The sequence below is a fragment of the Mus pahari genome, chromosome 20 (genome assembly GCF_900095145.1).
Source record: "Mus pahari chromosome 20, PAHARI_EIJ_v1.1, whole genome shotgun sequence".
Lineage (NCBI taxonomy): Eukaryota > Metazoa > Chordata > Mammalia > Rodentia > Muridae > Mus > Mus pahari.
In genome coordinates, this window is record NC_034609.1 from 50,707,212 (window position 1) to 50,732,211 (window position 25,000).

Genomic DNA, 25,000 nt, shown 5'->3' on the forward strand with positions numbered 1-25,000 from the left:
CTCTCTCTCTCTCTCTCTCTCTCTCTCTCTCTCTCTCTCTCTCTCTCTCTCTCTCAAAGTAGAGCTTCTCTTAATAGCTCTGGAGATCAGGCTGGCCTCAAACTCATAAAGATCTGCCTGCCTCTGCTTCCAGAGTGTTGGGATTAAACGTATGCACCACCACCACCTAGCCTGGTTTTAACTTTTCATCTGAGCTTTGTGTTAGCTATGTAAGGGATGTCAACTACCATCTATGTTAGTATTTACCAAGCCTCGGTAAGAAACACTAGCAAGTTGGCTCCTCTGTTTTAAATGATGTGCCCAAACCAAAGTCACAGGTTAGAGTGGAGTTTGTAAAAACTCAGCCAAGATATGATACAGTTCTTTTCTCAAAGAAACTTGAGTGAGAGGTTAGCTGAGAGGTGTCTCAGTTGGTATAGTGGTTACCCACATACACGAAGCCCTGAGTTCCATACCCAGTGCCACATAAACCAGGCATCCTTATCCCAGTGTTCAGGAAGTGGAGACAGAGGGATTAGGAGTTCAAAGTCACACAGTGAATCCAAGCCCTGTCTGGGATACATGATATCCTGTCTCAGAATAATAAAATATCCTGTCTCAGAATAATAAAATGACAAATAACTTGATGTGGGTAAATAAAATCATAGAGTCTATAAAACATTTCAAAGTCATCTAGTAAGAGTCGGCTTTGGAGGCTTGGCACTGTTCTTCAGGCAGAGCACAGAGCATGGGCAGGCATTGGGTCCCATCCCCAGCACTTAAGAACCAGAACTGAAGTGACATCACTCTTGGCATGACAAGGCAGGTTTCATTCTCTTACTGACAAGCTGTATCTCTCTCCCACAGTCCAGCTCACGGCCGGCATCGCAGAGTGGTCGACACTCAGTGTCAGTGGAGGTTCAAGTACAACGGCAGCGCCAGGAGGAGCGAGAGAGCTTCCAGCAGGCCCAGCGCCAGTACAGTTCACTGCCAAGGTGAGCTGCAGCCCTCAGTGCTGTAGAAACAGTCTTCCCAGCTTGGACCAGGGTTGCCAAGGAGTGGGCCATACAGGCATGCTTGGCTTGGGAGGGGCACTTCCCATCTGTTGGCAGCACCCCTAAGGAGAAGGCCAACATGTGCATACCAAAAGTGAAGTTCCGCCCCCTGCTGGTAAAAAGAGAATATAATGATACTTTTGCTTGTCTGGCTCTGGGGTGAATGTTGCTGTGTGCACCTAGGCTCTATTACAGTAGGAAGGAACACTCTGTGCATGTACATCTGTGGATGGGTGGCCACAAACCTCATTCTAATTGACCTCTCTGTCTCTGTTGTCACTCAGAAGTGTAGCTAGTCCCAGAAGTATTTGGCTCATTAACTGACAACTGAGCAAGAAAAGCTTATGAGGGGAGGGACCTCTGCTCCAGGAGTTCTCCGTGAAAGGGCTAGAACCCTGTCATGTGGCTGGCCACATGCATACACGCACTGAAATTGCTAATATGTTTCCATCTAAGTCTTCCTCCCAGGAACTACATAGTGCAGAGTAAACACTGAAAACCCCTCAGATTTTTCAAACCACTCCAAACCACTTACCCCTATGTGACGGCCATTAGATATCTGTTTTTCCATCTCAAAGAAAACTCTTGAATTTGAGTCAAAACAATTTGAAGAAGGTGGGTGCTTGTCTGTGCATTGGCCATTCCGGATGGAAATGGACTTGCTTCACTTTCTGATAAAGGCAAGTTCCTCTAAAGTTAAGTAACCTCCTTCATGACATCCTCTAGGACCTGGACGTTCACAGTGGTTAGCCTAGAGGGACATAAGACAAGCTCCCACCAGTGCACAGGGTGTTGATGTGCTAACCAGTTCATTCAGCTGTCTTTTTACATTTGTGAGGCTATATATCTTTGGAACACTCACCTCATCTTGCTGTTGTATAGGGATTAGCCATTGAGGTCATTTAGCCTACCCTGGGTAAGAGGCATTGAGGTGTAAACCTACACAAGTTTCTTTGGAGATTTCCCGTCTTGCCAATGAACAATTCAGAAAAATGAAGGAAATGAATGGCTTTCTCAGAGTCACAGTCAGTAAGTCCTTATTCCAGACATGCTGACATCCTCCACTATTCATAACTGGAGCCCACGGCCACCCAGGGATTTCCTTCCAGAATTCAGAATGTCATCAGGTGTGAGGCTCCCTGTGGTCTCTGTGGCTTGGGACTTGGGCCCCTGTGTGAATTCGCCCAAGGCAGAGGCAGCACCTTGAGAGCTTTGTGGAGAGCTGCCTCTGTCAGACCACCTCCCATTGGCCATGTTGCTGGCATTCTATCTCAAAGGCAACCATGAGGATGGGATAGGCTTACACATTGGCTGTGGTCCCACCTCCATGGCCACATTGGTGGGCCATGGCACATCAGACCTCCATGGCAGAGCTCTAGGGACTATGCTCTTGTTTATATTGGTGGGTTATTGGTGGGTTATTGGTTCATTTATTTCCAGTGGGTTCAACAGTAGTCTTTCAAAATGAAGAATTTTAACAAAGTTCAGGTCATGAGGGGAAATGCATCTAAGTAAGACAGGCAGAAGGTACAGGGGTGAAGACAATGTTGAAAGGAGGGGCCCTGGCACTTAAGAATGTCCCCTGGGGTCTCTTGGCCACGTTAATTGGTACATACTCATAGTACTTCTTGGTGGACTGTAGTATGTCATCTCTGTAATGGGAACAGTCACAATACTCTCTTCACTACTTTGAATGTTCAATTGACTGTGGTTGTCACAGTTATCTAGTGTGACCATTTCATTCTTCATCCTTCCTTTTCTTCCACCTCGCCCCCCTTCCTCCCTCCATCTCCCAGGAAGCACCTGCTAGACCAAAGCTCAAGACTTCTGATCTTGAAAGCACTACAGCTGCTTGAGTGTTGTTCCCACCATAGGAAAATGAACTTTCACTTCCGGCTGATTGTCTCTTCCTAGTTTAAGTCATTTCATTCACTTCAGATATGAGAAAGTCAGACATCCCAGAGTTAGCATAAGTTTCAGCAAGAGGGACCAGGCACCCTCAGCCTCATACTCTCTTCTCTTGGAGAATGGCTTCCATGCAAGCCTTGGCATGTAGGGGAAAGGTTAGGCAGGAGAGCCTGCTGGTTCTACCATTCACAGCTAGTTGCTGCAAGCAATGGAATGGGGGAAAGGTGATTATAGCGAGAGGCAAGAGGGGTAAGCAGGCCACCTTCATGAGCAATAGTCAACTCCAAGTTTGGGACATATTTTATCCTTGTCAGAGGCACTTGACCTCTGATGATCCATGCAAACAAGTTGTGTGCATTGGACACCAGTGTAGTTTGGCACATAAGCTCAATTGTGGAGTGAAGCATTAACTAAAACAAGTGACCAAGACTGCATCAGCTGGAGCAGAGAAGGTGGCTTGAGTTAGGAGTGTACATGAACCAGCCTAATGTGTAAACTTTGTGGCATGCGTGGGCAGAGTGGTAGTCACACTGGGAACTACTCAGAGGAAAACAGCCAGACTGAAGTGCCAGTTTGGGGGGAATGGAGACCCCAGCAAGCCTCTCAACCAGACTAGCATGTCAACCAGACTAGCATGTTTTCTTTAATTCCTAAACGAGCTCCTTTCTTTAGTGTACCAACTAGTTTTACGTTAACATGACACCAGGTACAGTCATTTTTAAAGAGGAAGTTTCAATTGGGAGGGGGGGAAGTCCCTGTGGGATTGGCCTGTGGGCAATCCTGTGGTATATTTTTCTCAGTTGGTGATTGATGTAGGAGGGCCCAGCCCCCTGGAAAGTGCCACCCGTGGTCTGGGTGGTATAAAAGAGCAGGCTGAGCAAGCCATGAAAGCAAGCCAGTAAGCAGTGCCCCTCCACAGTCTCTCCATCTGCTCCTGCCTCCAGGTCCTTGCCCTGTTTGAGTTCCTGCCTTGACTTCCCTCAGCAGTAAAAGTGTAACCTGAAAGCTATAAACTGAAAGAAACCTCTCCCCCAGTCCCTTATGGTCATGGTGTTTTATCACAGCAGGAGAAGTAGAAGCCCTATCAAAAATATCTGGTGTCCGAAGAAAGCTCTCCATCTGAACCTGTGCACTGGCGCCATGTAGCTCGCATAACATAGCTCTCCTCTTCTCCACTCTCTGCATTCCCTCTTCCTCCTTCCCTGTGGTGACTGTTTCTGTTGTATGACTGTGTTCCCACATATCTCTGCCTCTCATCAGCCATTACACTCTCATGTCCTCTCCTACCAGGGCTATTGTGTCCAGATCTGTCTGTCTGTCTGTTTCAAAGCCTTTCTCTTTGTCTCTCTTCATCGCTCATCTTGGTGGCAAAACCCTTGCCTTGTGACTTGGACTCAAGTTCCTTACATGGTGATGGAAGCTGTTATAACCAGGAGGCGGCAGTTAGTACCTAGCTGGGTATACAGTAAGATGCCCAGGGGGCACACCAAACTGTGAACAAATCCATTGAGAACACATAGGTGGCTGCCATTGCTGTGGTCTTTTTGAATGCCCATGGGCAGGATGTACAACTGTGGAGTGACCGTCACTGGGCACCAGTTCTTGGATCCTAACCTACTTGTCTCTGCAAGGGAGGAACACTTAACAGTGCACCTCTTACTTCTTATCCTTGGACCCCAAAGTGGCCATCATCTCTCTCTACCCTAAATCCAGAAGCTAATATTAGACACTGACTTGCTCTCCAGAGCCCATAAGTCATTTGAAGAGAGCCAGTCTCTTTTCTGAGCAATTTACATGTGGTGGTTCACTGCTTCCTCCCCAGTCCCTTATACAGTCAGCAACTACAGTCCATCTGGCAGATGAGGTAGTTTGGGCCTGGAGAATACAACTCCTCCAGGCTACACTGTGACCAAGTGACAGTTCAGAATCTGCATCTCTCTAGTCCTAAGCTGTTCTTCCCTATGCCAGGTACTTGGATGTGTAACTTCTAATGTAGGAGAGAGGGTGGGGGGAGGGAGAGGGGGAAGGAGAGGGGAAGGGGGAGAGGATGAGAATATGAATGTGTGTGTTTGTGTCTAAGTGTGTGTATGTATACTGTGTCTGTGTGTCTGTATGTATGTGTGTGTAGGTCTATGTGTGTGTCTGTGAGTGCATCTGTGTGTTATATCGTTAACCTCAGAACATTCAAATGCTAATCCATTCTGTCTTTCTCTCTTCCTTCTTTTCCTCCCTCCTTCTTCCCCATTCTCTCCTTTTCTCTCCTTTTTCTTCTCTCCCCCTTTACCCGCTTCCATGTGTACAAGTAGGTGCATGTTTATGTGTATGCACTGGTGCATAGGCACATGGAGGCCAAAGGACAATCTCAACCAATATTGGTCAGGCATCAGTTTTACTTCCTGAGACAAATGTCTCTCACTGGACCTAAGAGATCATTGATTAGGCTAGGGTGACTGGTCAGTGAGCCTCCAAGATCCTCCTGTCTCTAAGCACTGGGATTATAAATATGAACAGCCACATGTGGCTTTTTACATGAGTTCTGGGAGATTTAACTCCGGTCTTCAAGCTTGCAGAGTGAGCACTTTGCCACTGAGCCATTTCCTCAGCCTTCTAAACAGGAAACACTGTCTGCCTCCTTTTCTTCCTTTCTTGCATCAGCTCATTGCTAATTCTTTCTTAATAAAGAATGTATGGACACCAATAGCTTCCTCACCAAAGAAAGCAAGAGACAGGTGTGTGTGTGTGTGTATGACAATGTGTATGTGTGTATGTATGTGCGTGTATGAGTGTATGTGTGTATGTGAGTGTGTATAAGAGTGTATGAGAGCATATGTGTGTGTGCATGTGTGTATGTGTTCATATTCCCCATACCCTATTTCAAACCTCAAAAATTTTCTTGCTTTATTTTGTACTCATGTACGCATTAATCTGAAGCAAACTAGAGCTACAAAACAGGTTTCTCCTCCATCCCCAACAAACCACAGTGAATTTTCACAAATTTCAATGCAGAAAGAACCTGTATTCCTAGGGTGCCCAAAGCTTACCTTTCTATGCAGAGATCATGCAGGGTCAGGGAAGAAGGTAGCGAGCGATAGAATCAGAAAGTCATGGATGAAGAGATGACATTTGTCAAATTCCAAGCTTCACAATGACATTGTCCATCTGTCACATCTCCGGTAGGATTAGTCTACAATTTTCTTTCTTTATTTTCTTTCTTTTCTTTCTTTTCTTTCTTTTCTTTCTTTTCTTTCTTTTCTTTCTTTTCTTTCTTTTCTTTCTTTTCTTTCTTTTCTTTCTTTCTTTCTTTCTTTCTTTCTTTCTTTCTTTCTTTTCTTTCTTTCTTTCTTTCTTTCTTTCTTTTTTGGATTTTTGAGACNCCTGGAACTCACTCTGTAGACCAGGCTGGCTTCGAACTCAGAAATCCGCCTGCCTCTGCCTCCCAAGTGCTGGGATTAAAGGCATGTGCCACCACACCCGGCTGTCTACAATTTTCTAAGTGAAGACGATCAGTGCTTTAGGCAAAGGAACTTACTCTGTCCCATCTGAGGATTCTGCTGCGGCTCCCATGAGGAGAGCCAGATGGGAGCCACTGTTCTTCTCAGTGGATCACAGAGCTGGTAGTGACATTGAGAGTTTAGTTTACTTCCATCTGCCAATGTCTCCCCCATTTATAATTTCAGCCATGTGGAAAATGGGTGGGTTCTACCCTGGACCATTTTGCCAGCATTCCAGAACATTCAAACAGAGTGACTGTTCCTATGGGAGACATAGTGACCTCCCATGGTCTCCTCATGGATGTGCAGTGTTGTGTGTGCTAATGCAAGAGGCTGATGCCAGCAGGCTCTACCTACTGCCGCCAGATGATTTTCTTGTTGATAAATGGAGCAATAATGCATTTTCTTTATGACTGTCATCTCTCCTCCCCCTTCTATTTTCAAGGAGGAAAAATAGGGCATGTCTTCCTTCCTGGCACAAAATTGTTAGGCTTTATCAAAGGCAATCTTATTGCAAATTCATAGAAGTACCTAGAGCCTTGATAGTAAATTAAAGATGTTTCAGAATCATGTTTCCTGAAAACCACAGCCAGCCCCTTGCAGAAGTAGTAGTAGGTGAAGTTTCTGTGCAGCTTGCATTTGCCTCTCTATCTTGGGGTGATAGGAAGTGAATTATCTAAGCTGAGATGTGGAAAAAAAATAGTATTTCTAGACAGGAAGTTGGGCAACCCTGACCTGTGTCAGTTACTGATATACAGGACTCCAGAGAGCCAAGCTGAAGATTGTAGGGACTTCCTGTTGCATTACTTGCTTTGTGTTATTGTTGTTGTTTTGAGACAGTCTCTTGTCACCCAGGCTGATCTTGAACTTATTATATAGTCAAGGATGACCTTGAACCTCTGAACCTCCTGCCTCTGCTTCACAGATTCTGGAATTATAGGCATGCAGTACAACCCCTGGATTGTGTGGTTCTGGGGATGGAGTCCAGGCCTCCTGTATGCTAGGCCAGTGCTTCTGCAGCTGAGCTGGCCCAGCTCTCTGCCAGCTGTCCTTTCATTTTTTTGTCTGAGCTCATACTGTAGTCTATCACATGAGCTGCCTACAACAGGGTGATGTCCCAGTCTTTGGAAGATGAAAGCGAGCAACACACACCATTTTCCAACATCCTGGCAGTCGCTAGATATACTCCTTGTGTGGGTAGCTTAGACCTGAACAGTAAGGCTAAAGTGAGCAGCGGTTAGTGCAAAGCTAGATTAGCTACTTATACACTTGTGTCTGTGCCCACACTGCAGGGGACCTGGTTGCCCTGAGCCAGAGGGCACCTCAAGCTAGGAGAAGCGCCTGTTCCTAAATATCTGCCGAGTCTGCTTCTGTCATTTGTTCAGTTAGAATTGGTCACTTAGCTGAAACTTGGGACTGGTTGAAGACAATAAAGGTTTTTGTTTTGTTTTGTTTTTGTGGTGTGGCTGCATGTTCAGTGCAGGTGCATGTGTGTGAGTACCCATGCATGCATATGCTAGTGAAACCAGAGGGCACCCTCGAGTGTCATTGCTCAAGAACTCTACCTTGGGTTTTTTTTTTTTTTTTTTTTAGGTAGGGTTTCTTGATGGTCTGGAGCTCACCAAGTAGGGTAGACAAGCCGTTCAGCAAGCCCTGTGGACCTTCTTGTCTCCCCTCCCTAGAGCTGGAATGTGTGCTATCCCATTCAGCTATTTGCATGGGTACTGTGGATTGAACTTAGATCGTTATGCTTGAGCAACAACATGCTTTAGCAGCCCAGGTACTAGTATCTTCGCAAGCTCTGATAGTCAATTTTGAGATCTCCAGTCCCTCACCATGATACCTGGTGGGTGACTAGGTCATGACGATATTTGCTAAAGCCTGGAGATTCATCTCTCTCTCTCATCTCTGACTGACGTCTTTGCTTTATTGCTAGACAAAGCAGGAAGAATGCCAGCTCCATATCACAGGATTCCTGGGAACAGAACTACGCCCCTGGCGAAGGCTTCCAGAGTGCCAAGGAGAACCCCAGGTACTCCAGTTACCAGGGCTCCAGGAACGGCTATCTAGGCGGGCACGGCTTCAATGCCAGGGTCATGCTGGAGACCCAGGAGCTTCTCCGACAGGAGCAGAGGCGGAAAGAGCAGCAGCTGAAGAAGCAGCCACCAGCTGATGGAGTCAGAGGGCCCTTCCGGCAAGATGTACCCCCTTCTCCATCTCAGGTGGCTAGGCTGAACAGACTGCAGACACCGGAGAAAGGGCGGCCCTTCTACTCCTGAGCTCAAAGGAGGATGGCAGCATTTTGTGTCATGCAATAAAGGACATTTCCCCGTGAAGACTTGCGCTCTTGGAGTTTTTAAAAAAAACTTCGGTGGTACTACAGAACACTTCTGTCGCTGGTATCAGTGCCTTTAAGCAGCATGAGCAAAGAAATGGAAGGCCTTAATGTCTTTGCCACTGCGTCTATCTCGTGGAAGGACCCCACCCCCACCCCCACCCGACCCCAATCTCAAGTTCAAGGCATCAACTACCTGCTTCTCTGCAGTACCGGAAACTTCAGATCCATGCCTAAGATGCCTACGGACTTCACAGCTTCATCTTAGAGGGTGACCCCACCCCCACCCCCCAGACTGCAGATGTTACTGACACCCACTCCCCCCGGAAGTGACGTCTCAGTCTCTGGTAGACAGACGTGATTGCGGCGTGCAGCAGAACCAGAGCTTGCCAGAACTTTGCAGCAGGGTTACCCGCTGTTCTCCCACTCGATCTGAGGGTTCCCTTTCTTTCCTCAGATCCTCGGAGCATGAAGGCACTAGGGTGGTAGTGAAGAAGCTAAGCCAAACGCCAGCTGTTTGGTTGTGATGGGGTGGGGGGTACTTTCCAACTGCCTTATAACTCCACTACCCATATCAACAATGATTCTAGTCTGCGTTTATAAATACACGTGTTCAGTCCCGTTCATGACACCTAGGAACAAGGGACATGGGAGTGGCCCACGTGCATTGCACCCTGAGGAAGGAGATAGGAACTGAGGGAAGATCCTCTGGAGGCGTTTAGGCCAGGCTATCCTGTCCTTGTTTTACTTCATTTGTGTCGCAGTAGGTTGGCAAGGAAGGCACAGAGTGGGACAAGGAAAAAAAGTCAGTCACCTTGGATTCTGAGAATCAATCTCAATACAGCTTTTGAGATTGGAGTCAGTATTTGTCTCCTATTCCCTCTACTGTGTCCCTTCCTGACGAGGCCACATTACTAAGTAATTCTGCCGTTTATCATAAAGACAAATAAAAGAAGAGCCACCCCACTTGAGAACATTTTGATGCCCCTCTGAGCAACAGGAGTCACATTTTCGTGCATGCCTGTGTCCTGAGGCCCTCCTCATGTTCCCGCTGTTCATCTGTAGGTCTGAACATCCTGTATTGTAAGCCAAGGCTGGGTTGCTAAAGTGCCTGCGATTCTCGATATGACAAAAAACAAAAAACCTTGAGCAAAAAGCTCAGAGTACCATGTATTAACAAAAAAAGAAAGAAAGAAAAAAAAAGATGTGTATTGATATGCCTATTTTTTTTTTTTTACTGGCACATTGTATTTTTTGTGTAGACTTGTTTTTAGAAAATAATGCGCAGTGACCACAGGCGCCGTGTCTCCCTGCATCTGTGTGTAATGGCTTTATCTGTTAATGACTTTCAGTGGTGTTTAAGTGGTGTTTCCAGTGTAAGTAAGCGTGGTGACCTTGGACAGCAGTGGCTTCCTCTCAGCCTCCCCTAAGCTGTGAGGGACAGCTGTCCCTGTACATATAAGACTTCTAATAAAAGACATATTTCTTCCTGTTCTATGAAGTGTCTCTCGTTTTCCTGGCAAACCCCTCCTAGCTGTTTTTGTAAAAAAGTATATTAACAGATGTCCTTTTTTTCATATTTAGTGAAAGTGGAAAGTTCCTTTCTATCTATGCAAACACAGGATTAAGTGAGGGAGTGTTTGACCACCCAAGAAGAGGAGTGGGGGATGAGAAGGACTAGAACCCCATATTTTTCTTTTAAAATTTTATATATTTTTATTCTATTAATATTAATTACATTTCTCCCCCTCCTTCCTCCAGTCCCTCCCATGCCCCTACTGCATTTGAAATTCATAGGCTTTTTATTATGGTTACATATATACTTATGTATGTATATATATGCAAATAAATATGTAAATGGAGCCATTTATTAATAAGAATTGTGGAAGACCTGGAGAGCCCAAAGGAACTCCTTGGAGGTATGGGCTAAAGGACTTAAATAAAGGGAAGAGGTCATACAGAGTACCACATATGTCTAGAGTTACCTTTGGTGATCTTGGTCAAAGATTCTCATTGAAACAAGATAGACAATGAAAGGTGACTAAACATCACCCCATGTACAACCCTCCTCTTGTGGACTGTGAACCCCTTTATGGACAAAGTTCTTTTTGTGGCCCCCTACTCCCCCAGCCCCAGTCATCTGAACAGGAGGGTTTCAGGTGTCTGATGAAGGAGGTGACATCACAGCCCTAACAGTGGCCCTCCAGACAGGTGACATCATAGCCTTTACCTATGGCTTGACAGCCAGGTGACATCACAGTCCTAACTGTGGCCCTCCAACCAGCTCCCCCCATGCCTGGAGTTTCACTTGAAAGTACACGTGCAGTCTACACAGTAGTGGGCACAATCACACAGTACAGAGCACCTATGAGTCAGTGTTTGCGCATGTGGTGTGTTTCTGTATCATCCTATGAGTCCTCAGAACTCAGGCACACACACACACACACACACACACACACACACACACACACACACACACACACACACAAGTCAAAGGCCACCTGTGACCAAGCAGGTATGGCATGATTCCTACTTTTGGTTACAGTCACAGGAAAGCATGTTACTAAAGTCTTGAGGACCACCTGGAGGTGACAGAAATCCCCTCCTTTGGAAAGCATAGTGCACCAGAAAAATAATTAAATATCTGTAGAGTGCAGTCTTTCTATTTTATTTTCCCCCACTTCTCTTTTAAAAAAGCGGTTTCTCCAGTGGTGACACATGAAGTAAGGAGATAATCTTCTTTTCTTACTTCAGAGACAGGATATCATCTTAATAAGGCAGCTAACAAGAGCATTCACAGGTCAGAGAGTGGGAATGTAGGAGGGGCAGCTTTAATGGAGAATCACCTTCAGCTCTGAGTAATGACTAGATCAAAAGCACACTGGATTAAAGCGACTTGAAAAATCCATGTGATGGTGAGGCTATAATTCTGAACATAAGCTTGCTTTCTCTTTTTAAAAGCAAGGGGCTAATAGTCACCCTAAAAGTTCTTGGATAAAGGTAAGGCTGGCATTACCCACCATATAGAAGACACCGTTTCCCCCATTAGATGGTTTCCTGTCTGTCTGTTTCTCTCTGTCTCTGTCTCTTTCACACACACACACACACACACACACACACACACACACCACAAACCACACACATGTATATAGATATATACACATAGCACACACACCCCCACACACATATACACCATACGCATACTACACACACATACACAGCACATACCACACGTACATTCTCACACACACCACATGCACCCACATACAAACCACACACACCACATACCACATACACACAAACATATATATATATATATATATATATATGTATGTATGTATGTTGCACAGACACTCCACACATACCACACACACTACACACATATACAAAGCACACACATATATAAGCCACACACACCACATACATACAAACTACACACATACTATACACACACACACAGCACATACCAACCACATGTATACTCACACATGCACACACCACATGCACAAACTGCATTCAGCTACAAATGATCCATTTTTCTTTTCTGATTTACGTTTTATAGCAAGCTCTACCCTTAGCTCTTGGGCAGGGACAACTGATGGAGGACAGTGCAGGAACAAAGCCCACTGCCCCCACAGGGAACTCTGAAGAATTCCTGTTCTTCCAGCTCCTCTTCTGCTCCTACGATCAATTAAATGTGTGGGAAACACCCTTTCTCTGAATGGGTGATGATTCATCTCACACCATTGCTGGCTTCCGAAAGCCTTTTACAGTTTGGTCCCAGTGGAGCTGTGGGTGTCTCCTCCCTAGCCACTTTCCACAGCCATCACTGGCCTCCTGGAGCAGCACAGAGGCTTGCTAGGAGGCTTCTATGAAGATTTGTATGAGGTAAATACTTATGAGGTAAGTACAACATTGAAGCATTTGTTGTTTGAACAGTCTAGCATGGCTCAGGGCCCAGTGGATCACAAGTGGAGAGGGATTGTATGTCGTAGTTTACAACATGAATATCAGAACCACCCTGATCTTGCCTAATGGCCTGCTTTTAGGGTTCAGCTCATGGGGCTTGCTTTCATTTGGCATCTGTTGGCAGTGGCGGCAATGGCCGCAGCAGCAGCAACAGCAGTAGCAGCAACACACGTCTCTTAATTATTCAGTGCAAACCCTAACTGTGGTTCACCATTGTGGCACAATGTTTTCATCAGAAGCAAAAGATCCTGACCTAGTCTTAGGGGTAATTCCAGCTACTCCTAAGACTGGAAGATCACAGTTTGAAGGCCTGCCTACACTACTGGACCTTGTTCCCAGATAAAGATGACAAAGAGTTAGGAATGCCAGGCAGTGCTTGTGAATTCCTGGGTTCCCTCCCTGGTGCACAGAGGTTGGAAAGATTATGTTTGTAATAACTTTTATGTCCTTATTTAATGGTAACTGTGCTTTTCATTTAAACTAAACCCAACAGAGAGTATGAAGAGATATAAAGTTAGTAATGTCATTTTAGTGGGCAGGGAGTACAGCCCTCTGATAGATACAGTACCCACCTAGCTGTGCAAAGCCCTCCCTAGGTTCAACTCCCCTGAACGACAAAATTTAAGAAAATTAATTAGGCTGATTCTAATACAATTCATGTGTACTTAAAAATTATATATGTGTATAATGTGTACACACACTGACATGTATGCACATATAATGGCCTTTTCAAAACATCTCATATTTAAAACACATGCTTCTTACTGGAGTCACAACATGTTAAGGAGAAGTCGGGCTTCTCACTTGTGGTTTTTAGTCTTGTTAAAAGGAAAGCTCAAAGACTATTTTATTTGAGTTTAAAAGAAAAACCCCAAAGCAGTGAACTGTGAACCGCAGCAGCTGCCTGAAGTAGAGGAAGAGAGAAACCCATGCCATTTGAGTCAGGTCAGTATGAAGGTGAGCCACATGATAAAGAGGCGCCCACTTGGCAAAAAGGGAGGGAGGGGAACTTCAGAGAAAGAGGAATGAGGCCAAAAGTACCAGAGAAATCATGCTGAGAGACAGAAACCAAAAATGGAAAAGTAACACTTTCCTGAGCAATTCAGAAGTACGCAGACTTACAAAGTTGTCTAAGGTCTTGTCAGCAACCACTCCTGAACATTCTACAATGTTCACTGACGATGGAGGTTCTGGGAAGAAAAACATCACATTAAAGGGATAATTTCCCCACCTATCCACTTAGCATGGCTTGAAGTGGTACTGCCTTCCTGAAGGGTGGTCCTTTAGACAGATGAATCAGCTGACCAACTACCAAGCCAGGTCCTCTGGCTCTGAAGGGAATAGTTTTACTTTAGTCTTTACTTTTTTTTTGTTTTACTTTAATGGGTCTTTACTGCTACTGAGACATGTTGACCTCCAGTCAGGCTCTACATCAGTCCCTTATTCATGACTAGAGGTTCACAACATGGCTCCAGCATGCCAGTGTTCATGACTCGTAGGTCAGAAAGAATTACTTCTTCTTAAAAGGAATAGCTCTCATCACAAAGAGAATAAGAGACAGCTTATTCTAGAGGCTAATATGAATGACCATGGCCAGGAAACATAGATTAGATTACCTCAAATACCATTTGATCCAAGGAGGAAATAAAAACAATCATAAATAAAAAAAAAAAACAACATAGCTTAGCTTGGTGGAAACATCAGCTAGGCAGGCTATAGCAAAATGGTGGCAATTTCAGCCACAGGCCACAGATGCTAGCTGCCGTCATTCTTAGCTTTGAAGTTGATGGAAGCAAAGAGCATTCATATATATATATATATATATATATATATATATATATATATATATATTCCTTCTGAGGATGTTGGGTCTCACACAGGTGAGCAACAAATGGCTATTTACAGGCTAAGATAACCCAAGACAACCTGACCTTGAACCTGCAAGATACCAACTTCTCCATGGTCACTGAAGTTCTGATAGATCATTGACCATTGTAGAATGTTTAGCGTAGGTATGGGTTTGTTGGTTGGTTGGTTGGTTTTGATTTTGTTTTATTTTGTTTTGGGGAACTTCAGGGAACTTCCAAGTCAGGCTATTTAATGATGAGAAAATAAAGACTTGCAGGAAACTGGAAACGACAAACATGTTTTTGGAAAGCAAATGGGCCACAGCCCCAGGGAAGCCGAACATGGCCAAGCCCAGGGCTGGCATAACAAAAGTCAGTCCCAACAGATGCAGGAGAGGCCTGTAACCCATCTAGAATAAAAGAAGTGCCAGCAGATTGCAAAGCAATGTGATTTGTGCTATATCACTGGCACTTTCAGCACGAAGAGGCGAAGCCCACTAAGATGTAAGACATTTACAGCTGGCTGTCAGCTGGACACACATTTAAAACATTTTCCAGCTTTTCTCATTGGGGAAAAAATGTAAATTACTTTTAGGAAAATTTATTCTCTACCAATCCATTTCTCTTTGTATCGTATTTTACTTTGGGCAAAGAAATGGCATAGCAACAGGCAAAGGGAAATGATCCATTAATAGTTGGATAGATAGAATTTATCTTCAAAGAGGTAGACTATTAATTATGCACGGAAAGAAACTTTTAACTCTGATACATTCCAAATGAAGCCATGGCTTATTTCATTTAAGATCTTAATCAAACATATTTGTGAAATCTCAAAGAGGCTGAGGGGTGCCAAGACTGGCCTGACTTCCAGAGCATGAGCAGAGATAGAGCAACTGACTGGGGCCCACCCTCCCCTGGGAAGTTCTTCAGGGCTCCCGTGGAGGGACATTCACTGTCTGCAATGCAGGCTTTCTCCTGAAAATGGACCACAGAGCCAGGAAGCAGGAGCCAGAGTAGATGCTGCAGCTGACTTGCAACCTCACGTCCTTAGAGAAGACACTAGACAGCCACAGGCTTTCTGCATCTGGGAGGATGGCTGGCCAAGGACCGAGTTTCCAGTATCTAATCGCTTGAGTGAGGCGCTTCCTTTGGTTCTGGCTCTCCTTCCTGTAAGCCAGGAAATGTGCTCCCCTTTCATTAGGGGACGCTCATCAGGGACCTGGAATCCGGCTGGTTGCTGCAGACGCTGTGTTAGTGTCTTCAGCTGTGGATCTTAAGTCCTTTTAGGCATTCCCTATGGATTAATTGAAAAATCACGGACATCCTGTTTGTGTGATTTGTTCAAGGTAACAGGAAGGCCATGAAGAAGCCAGTATTGATTTTCTAAAGAAGCAGCCATATTATATGGCCTGAAAAGGACCCTAAACAAGGTTGGTCAAAGGATGCTTGGAATTGGAGGCAGCGGCTGCCTGAGTGGAGGAAACCTGGAAAGGAATGATTCCGACAGTACAATGTGGAGTCATTTTCCAAAAAATTAATTATCTCATATTTAATCACTCATTCATCATTCGTTCATTCGTTCATTCATTCATTCATTCAGTCAGTCAGTCAGTCACAGCTCAAACTGTATTGCTGCAGATGCTTGGAGTGAGTTAGAGAGACACACAACCAGAGTGGTACTTAGCATGTTGAAAACAACAGGAGTCAGGAACAGACAGGGAGATAAAGAAAGTACTATTTCTCCTGGAGTTGGCAGGGGGTTGAGAGGAAGACTGGAGGAAGTGAGCATACTACCAGGCATGTATGTATGACACATCATGATACATGTATGTGCCACACATCATACTGTGCCATAGTATCAGCATGGCTGCTTCCTTTAAAGATGGAGAAGAGGGCTGGGGAGACAGTATAGTCGGTACCAAGCAAGAGAGAGAACATGAGGACCAGAGCTCAGTCACCAGAACCTGTCCTGGTGGCAGGCATACATTTGTATCCAAGTGCTGGGGGCTCGGGAGAGTAAAGACAGCCAGGTTAGACTAACTGGTGAACTCCAGGCTAGCGAGAGAGCCGGTCTCCAAAGATAAGGCTCCTAAGAACCACACCTGAGGTTGTACTCTTACTTCCACGTGTATGTTCCCCCTATTCACCTGTACACACACAAACACAGAGAAACACAAACCATCCCCACTCCTCACCCCACAAAATGAGGAGGCCTGTCTTACAATTATTTTGCCAGATAAGTTTGTCTGAGGGAGAGAGGTTATTATGATAATTATCAAAAGAAAAAAAAAGAACTGAAGGGGTAAAGGACTTGAAAACAAGGTTGGTAAAAGGATGCTGGAAGTGGACATAGCTGCTGCATATTAGGGACAGAGTGGAGAAAAATCTGGTTAGGAATGCTCTTACAGGCACTGCCCTGGGGCAAGCTTCCTGGAGCCAGGCAGCTCAGAAAGACAGGCCAGTGTGTTCAAAGGACATCAAGACAAACGTGGCTTCAAGATGGTGACTCTAGTGTTCAGATTTTCAAAAAAGAACTAGCAAGGATGTTGCAGGAAGTAGAGAGATGCAGCCTGATTAACAAGCCACAGAGATGGAGTGTGAGTATATTCCAAGAGAAATAATCCCCAAGAATGACACATATCTGTTTTCCAAGCCCCAAATATGCATTGTGTGAGTAAAAGCAAGCTTCTCTGGGGTGCTATGGGTATCACTTAGTGAGAAAGGGGTGATCAATATTTGAAACCTCCGGAGAAATAAGACCTCCTAAAAAGAATGGTCTGGAGGACTAAGATTTGTAAAAGAAAATAGGGTTGTGAGAAAGGAGAAGGTCTGTAGTCTCAGGGAGAGATGGAAGTCAGCACTCAACATCCATTGCCTGTTCTCTCAGAGCTTCCTGGGCCCTTACAAAAGGGCAGGATGCTGTAGCCTCAGTTCCAAAACCTGCTTCCTGACACATACATCCTTCTTTCCATCCATCCATGGGTCTGTCCATGCATCCATCCATCCATTCATGCATCCATCTATCCATCCATCCATCAGTTCATGCATCCACCTATCCATGAATCCATCCATTCATGCACCCATCCATCTGTCCATTCATGCATCTATCCATCCATCCACCCATCCATCCATCCATCCATCCATCCATGCATGCATGCATATGTCCATATGTTCATTCATGCATTCATGCATTCATTTGTCCATATATCCATTCATGCATTCATCCATGCATCCATCTGTGCAAACATCCATCCATCAGTCCGTCTGTCCATCCATCCATCCATCCATCCATCCATCCATCCATTCATCCATCCATGGCCTTCTGTACAGGTGGTATGTTTACTTTGTCACTGGTATTCAGTGATGAGTTTGTGGGACCTAGCTATTTCTCTAAAAACAACAGTCTAAAGCATTGGTTCTCAACCTGAGGAAAATGACTCCTTTGACAAACCTCTATCTCCAAAAATATTTACATTACAACTCATAACAGTAGCAAAATTACAGTTATGGAGTAGAAACAAAAGTAATTTTATGTTTGGGTTCACCACAGCATGAAGAACTGTATTAAAGGTTTGCAGCATTAGGAAGGTTGTGAAGCATTGGGGTCAGACATAGAGCAACATCCCCTGACACACACCAGCAGACCAAGGCCGTAAACACTAAAGGCGAGAGACGGATGGGAAGAAACTGAACTCAGAGTGGGACCGTGAAGGTGTGTGAGAAGTGGAGTGTAAGCTGAGTCTTTCAGAACGCTGAGAACCCAACAAGACTGTAGGAATGTATCAGGAGCCCAGAAACTCTGTACCTTATGACACTGGGGTTTCCTTTTTGTAGAAATGAACCAACGAAGCCCAAAAGATGGCCTGGCCTTAAAAGTAGTTTGTACACCCAGTCTATATTATGGGTATAATATACCATACCCAGTGTATACTATACCATATCCAGACTATGTTGGAGAAAACTAATCTTTCCTTCCTTCCCCCCTTCCTCTCCTTCCTATCCTTATTTTATTTATTCTTCTCTCATATAAATTATATCCTAGCCACAGTTCCCCTCCCTCCTGTCTTTCCAATCCCTCCTCCCCTCCCCCTCCTCTGTTTCCCATCAGAAAAGAGTGGGCCTCCCAGCCTTGATATGAGGGTATATGCCTAGTCTTACTATAATTTGATATACCATGTTTGATGATTACCTGGGAAAAGCTTTTTTTTTTTTTTTTTTTTTTATCTGTGAGTGGTTATCAATTGAGATAGCTTTTGGGTTAGGGATAGGGGCTTGTGTCCACTTCTACTCTCACTGCTAGGACTCCATCTGGCACAGATCCATGCAGGTCCTGTGTATGCTACTACAGTCTCTGTTCACATGCGGACAGGCCCTGCTATGTTTGGAAGACCTTGAATTTTTGGTGACTTCAATTCCCTCTGGCTCTTACAATCACTCTGCAGGGTTCACTGAGCCCTGAGGAGAGGGAATTGATGGAGACATTCAATTTAAGGTCTGAGTGTTCCAAGGTTTCTCGCCTTCTACACACCATCTAACTGTAGGACTCAGCAGGTTTCCCCATCAACTACAGGAAGAACCTTCTCTTATAATGGCTGAGCAAGACACTGGTCTCTGAGCATAGCGGAATGTCATTAGAATTCATTTTATTGCTACATTCCTTTAGCAGAACAATATTTGGTTTTCCCTAGGTCTCTGACCTATCTTGTCTCAGGTTCCTGGTCACCCAAGCAATGCCGGTGATAGGTTCCCTCTCCTGGAGTGGGCCTTAAATCAAAGAAGATATTAGTTAGTTATTCACACGAGTTTTGTGCCACTCTCACACACCTTGCAGGCAGGTCACAACTGTCAATCAAAGCACATTTGTAGCTGGTTGGTGCTTGCCTATCTCCTTTGGTAGTGTGAGGAATACTTTCCAGTCCCATGAGCAGTGGGCTGCAGAAGAAAAGGCTCTCTGTAGGCACCGACTCTGCTTTTCCATGTTCAGTGAGTTGTGTAGGTGTTGTCTTCATAACAAGGCCTAAACATCAGTTTGTGGGGAGTAACCATTAGCCTTGGAAATAGCCTGGGCTCTCTGACAGTTCCCATAGGGTCCCTTTGGCCAAAAACTCGATTAGATGTAATCCAGTTCTTGAACTTGAGGATTCATTTGACGATGAGAGATGCCCAGTTAGGGCTCTTTCTCCCCAATTATTTGGCAATTACATTTTGATCATCTTCATATATTTATATATTTAAGAACTCTCCTACCGTATTTGGTTTCCATACAATCCCTCAAATGGCCTTTAGGTTTAGCTACCTTTCCCCATATTCCCTTTGTCACCTCCTGTTCTCTTCCCCCACTAATGGATCTTTCCATTCCAGTTGCACCTCCCCACCCACACATAATCCATCTATAACTATCTATTCCAGTTCACCTTTCTAGGGTGATTCACCACCACCTAGTACTGTACTACACCCAAGTCTGTGTTTATATGGAACCTAGTCTGCTTACCAAAGATTTAACAGCTAACACCCACACAAACTGTATTTGTATTCCTGGGTCAGGATTACCTCATTCAGGGTGTTTTTTTTTCTTATAGGTCCACCCATTTATGAGTAATTTTGATGATTTTATTTTTTAAATGGTTGAATAATATTCCATTGTGTAAATGTACCACATTTTCTTTATCCAATCACCTGTTGATAGGCATCCAGTTGGTTCCAATTTCTGGCTATGATGAATAGAGAAGCAACGAGCATGGTTGATTTTCTCTGTGGTAAGATGAAGCATCCTTTGGGTATATGCTCAAGAGAGAAACAGCTGGACCTTGGGGTAGATTTATTCTCAGCTCCCTGATCAGCACACTGATTTCCACAAAGGCTGCAAGTTTTCACTCCTACCAGCAACACATGAGTGTTTCCCTTTCCACATCCTCTCCAGTGTTAGTTGTCATTTTTTTAAAGATCTTGTTCATTCTAATGGGTATAGTAAAATCTCAAAGTAGTTTTGATTCTCATTTTCCTGCTAAGAAAACTTAACATTTCCTTAAGTGTTTCTCAGCCATTCGTTATTATGAAAATATCTATCCTTAAAGAATTCTGTTTATAACTGTACCCAACTTTAAAACTAGTTTGTTTATATGATATCTACTTTTTTTTTTAGTTCTTTATATATTTTAGATATTAGCCCTCTTTTTGAATGTGCAGTCTATAGAAATGTTTTCCCATTCTATAACCTGGTACTTTGTCTGAATGACAATGTCCTCTGCCACGTAGAAGCTTTTCAGCTTTCTGAGGCCACATTAGCTGTTGATCTTAGTCCTGTGCTGTGTTCTGTTAATGAAGTTTTCTCCTGTTCCAGTGCATTCAAGGCTACTTTCCTTAGATTCAGTTGGTATTTTATTCAGAATTTTTGTATTTCTGTTCGTAAATTCATCTGTAATTCTGTTTCTTTGTTGTGCCTTCAGATCTTTGTGTAGTTTTGGTATCTGTGGCCTCTTAAAAAGAGTTGGACAGGGCTGGTGAGATGGCTCAGTGGGTAAGAGCACCCGACTGCTCTTCTGAAGGTCCGGAGTTCAAATCCCAGCAACCACATGGTGGCTCACAACCATCCTTAACAAGATCTGACTCCCTCTTCTGGAGGGTCTGAAAACAGCTACAGTGTACTTACATATAATAAATAAATCTTTAAAAAAAAAAAAAAAAGAGTTGGACAATATCTCTTCTGTTTCTATTTTGTGGAACAATTTCCAGAATATTGGCATTAATTCTTCTTTGAAAATCTGGCAGAATTCTGTGCTAAAACCATCATGTCCTGGTCGGTCAGTCTGAGTCTGAGTCTGAGTCTGTGTCTGTCTGTCTCTGTCTCTGTCTCTGTCTCTCTCTCTGTCTCTCTCTCTCTCTCTCTCTCTCTCTCTCTCTCTCTCTCCTTTTCATGACTGTTTCTATTTCACTGGGGATTTTAGGTCTGTTTAAAATTTTATTTGGTGGGTGGTATATACTAAGCATGTCTTTTAGATTTTCCCATTTGGTAGAGTATAGGTTTTTAAAGTCTTTATAATTATCTGTTTCTTTCTTGATGTCTGTTGCTATGCCACCATTTTCATCTTTAATTTTCTTAATTTGGATATTTTCTTTCTACTTTTTAGTTAACTTGGATAAGGGTTTGTCACTATTATTGATTTTCTCAAAGAACCAACTCTCTGTTTCATTAATTCCTTGTATTTGTTTTTTGGTTTGTTTGTTTCTATTTTATTGATGTCAGCCCTGAGTTTGATTATTTCTTGCCCTCCACTCCTTTTGCATAATAGATCCTCTTATACTAGAGTTTACAGGTGTGGTTTTTTTTTCCAACCACCTTCATTGTGTCCCATAAGTTTGGGGGTGTGTTCATTTTTATTCAGTTCTTAAAGGCTTTTCATTTCCTCTTTAATTTCTGTATTCACTCATTTTTCATTCAGTAATGAGTTGTTCAGTGTTCATTAGTTTGTAAGCTTTCTATTGTTTCTGTTGTTGTGGTTTGAACTATATTGTCATATATTAAAATGGCTACACTAGCTTGTGTCTTGGGTCCATGTTCTTGGAGTATTGTTTTCTATGCTTTTACCCTGAGGTAATGTCTATCCTTAATGCTAAGGATGGATTCTGTATTTATGTACAATCTGCCAGTATGTGATTTTTTATTGGGGAGCTGAGACCACAGATGTTCAAAGACATCAGTGAGCAGTGTTTGTTGATTCCCTTTATTTTGGAGCTTACCCCACCCCAACACCATTTCACCCCACCCCCATTTTGATTTTCTGGTCTGAGATCTTTATTCCTGGTTTTTATCCTTGGCTGTGGTTAAACTCTTCAGGTTGGAGCTTTTCTTCTAGCACCTTCTGTAGAACTGGGTGTGTAGATAAATACTGCTTAAATTTGGTTTCAATCTGCATTGTCTTTCTCCATCTATCATGATTGGAAGTCCTGTTGGTTATAGTAGTCTAGACTGACATCTGCAGTCTCTTAGAATGCATAGAATATCTTTCTAGCTTTTCAAGTCTCCATTGAAAAGTCAAGTGTTATTCTAATATGTCTGCCTTTATGTGTTATTTGGTCTTTTTCTCTTGCAGCTTTTAATATTCTTTGTTACACTGTGGACTGAATAACACATACAGATAAAATGGACAGAGGGTTAGATAAGAGGAATGACTGGAGTGGCAGCATTATTAACATCAGACATTCTAAGAGATGAACCCGAACCTCTCAGAGTATAGGTTGAAGTTTACTGAATTACTTATGCGATACATTGGTGGCTGTGATAGCGGAATCTTCTCTTGATAATATGGCATGCACTGACCCGAGTTTTCTGAGAAGTAAATGTGAGGATGAGATTGGTTAAGCAAAAGACTTCTTCAGAGCTGTGTATTACTTTTCTATTGCTATGATAAAACACCATGACCAAAGGCAACTTAAGAAAGAGACCGTTTATTTTGACTTTCATTTCCAGACAGATAAGAATCCATCACATCTAGATGGCGTAGCAGCAAGCATGGTGGCAGGAGCAAAGAGCTGAAATACCTTTTCTTTAGCCATAAGCATGGAGGAAAGAGTGGGAGTTGGAAGTAGAGCCACTCCTCCTAAACATCCCCAGACAGTATTACCAGCTGGAAAACAAGTGTTTAATTGCCTGAGCCTGTGGGGGACATTCTTATCAATCACAAAATCTCATTCATCACAAAGCATACTGGTGAGGATACACAGGGAGAAGCCACAGAACCCAGAGGAATCTTCTGAGCATGTGACAGTCATGACTGCTATGGAAAGGAGATGGAAGGAAGACTATGGGCTGTGATGAAGACTAGAGAAACCTTGACAGGGTTAATAGAAAGCTGCCTCCTGGGGCCCTGGACATTGGATGAGAGATGCTCATGCAAATTACAACCACAGCATAAAGAAAAGGATGAGTTCAAAGAGTAGCAAAGGAATCCTGTGTCAACTACACCTTTGGAGAGAATCCTGAGGACTCCATGACAGACAGACAATGAAGTGACTTCTTATAATGATTCCCAAAGCCATCTGTGGCCATTTGTTGTCCACAGACTGTGTGGTGTTTTGAATGAAAATGCCCCCTAAGGCTCATAGGGAGTGGAATTATTTGAAAAGATTTAGATGTGTGGCTTTACTGGAGTAGGTATAGCCTTGCTGGAGGAAGTGTGTCACTGCACGCGGCGGCGGGGGGAGGGGTACCTTTGAGGTTCCAGAAGCTCAAGTCAGGTCTAGTGGCTTTCTCTCTTCCTGCTGCATGAAGATCCAGATGTAGAACCTCTCCAACACTATGTCTGCCTACATGTTGCCTTGCTACCTGCCACGATAATAGTGGATTAAACCTCTAAACTGTAAGCAAGCCCCATTTAAATGTTTTTCTATATAGGAGTTTCCATGGTCATGGTGTCTCTTCACAGCAATAGAACCATAACTATAGCAGCCGGTCATTTCCTCTTAGCTCAGAAGACTTCTGCCTGATTCAAATATCCTTGACATACCTGGGGATATGCTGTGGCTTTGTAACTAGTAATCATTCTGTGCTCAGTATGTGTGGTTTAATGGGCACAAAATATTGGGTCAAAATTATTTTGCGAGTTGGGAAGATATCTCATTTAGGAAAGTGTTTACCATGCATGCATGAAGACCTGAATGATCTCCAGGACCTATGATCTAAAAACCATATAGGTGTGGTGGGACTTACTTATGATCCCCACTTTGGGACAGTAGAGACAGACAGATTCTAAGAGCTTGGTAGTCAGCAGTTAGGCCTACTTTTTGAGTTCCAGGCCAGGGAGAAACCCTGACCCAATAAACAAGGTAGACAGTCTCCAACAGCTATAGCCAATGCTCACCCACAGACATATATAAAATTTCATCTGCACACATACAACCATGCATACAGATTCATACATGGGCATGAGTATGTATGTGCGCGTGTACACACACACACTTAAAAAAAATCAAAAAAGTATTTGATTGTATAACAGATCTATTTTCTCAGTGGAAATGTGTTAGGATTGGCCAGAGATTTATTTACTTATTTTAAACTGATGCACACATACCATGCATACTAGATATATGCCAAAATTATGAATGCATCCACTCCAACCTGTGATGAACTATCAGACATTTGTAGCTAGTTCATCGTATGACTGAGTATTTGCCTCCCTTGTTTGTCCTCTTTATACCAACCCTTTGACCCCGGCAATCACCATTTTCTCTGTGTCTTAGATAACATTTGTGTCCTGGTTAGTTTTTTTAAAAAAACTTGTCACAAGATAGGGTCATTTGGGAAGAAAGAACCTCAGTAAGACCTCAGTCTCCACAAAACTGGCCTAGAAGCAAGGCTGTGGGGCATTTCCTTGATTAATGACTTATGTGGAAGGGTCCAGCCCACGGTGGGAGGTGCCA

The 25,000-nt window shown here is 43.7% G+C and overlaps 1 protein-coding gene across 7 annotated transcripts in view; it reads left to right on the forward strand.

The window, feature by feature from the left end:
- Pard3 (par-3 family cell polarity regulator) overlaps positions 1 to 10,262 on the forward strand; it is a 557,497-nt gene extending 547,235 nt beyond the window's left edge. For all 7 annotated transcript variants that reach the window (XM_021220690.2, XM_021220693.2, XM_021220689.2 and 4 more), the window contains 2 exons: positions 847 to 974; positions 8,370 to 10,262. In XM_021220690.2, coding sequence (XP_021076349.1) covers positions 847 to 974; positions 8,370 to 8,712 — 471 coding nt within the window. In that variant the 3' untranslated portion in view covers positions 8,713 to 10,262. The remainder of the gene's footprint in view (positions 1 to 846; positions 975 to 8,369) is intronic.
- The last annotated feature ends 14,738 nt before the right edge of the window (positions 10,263 to 25,000 follow it).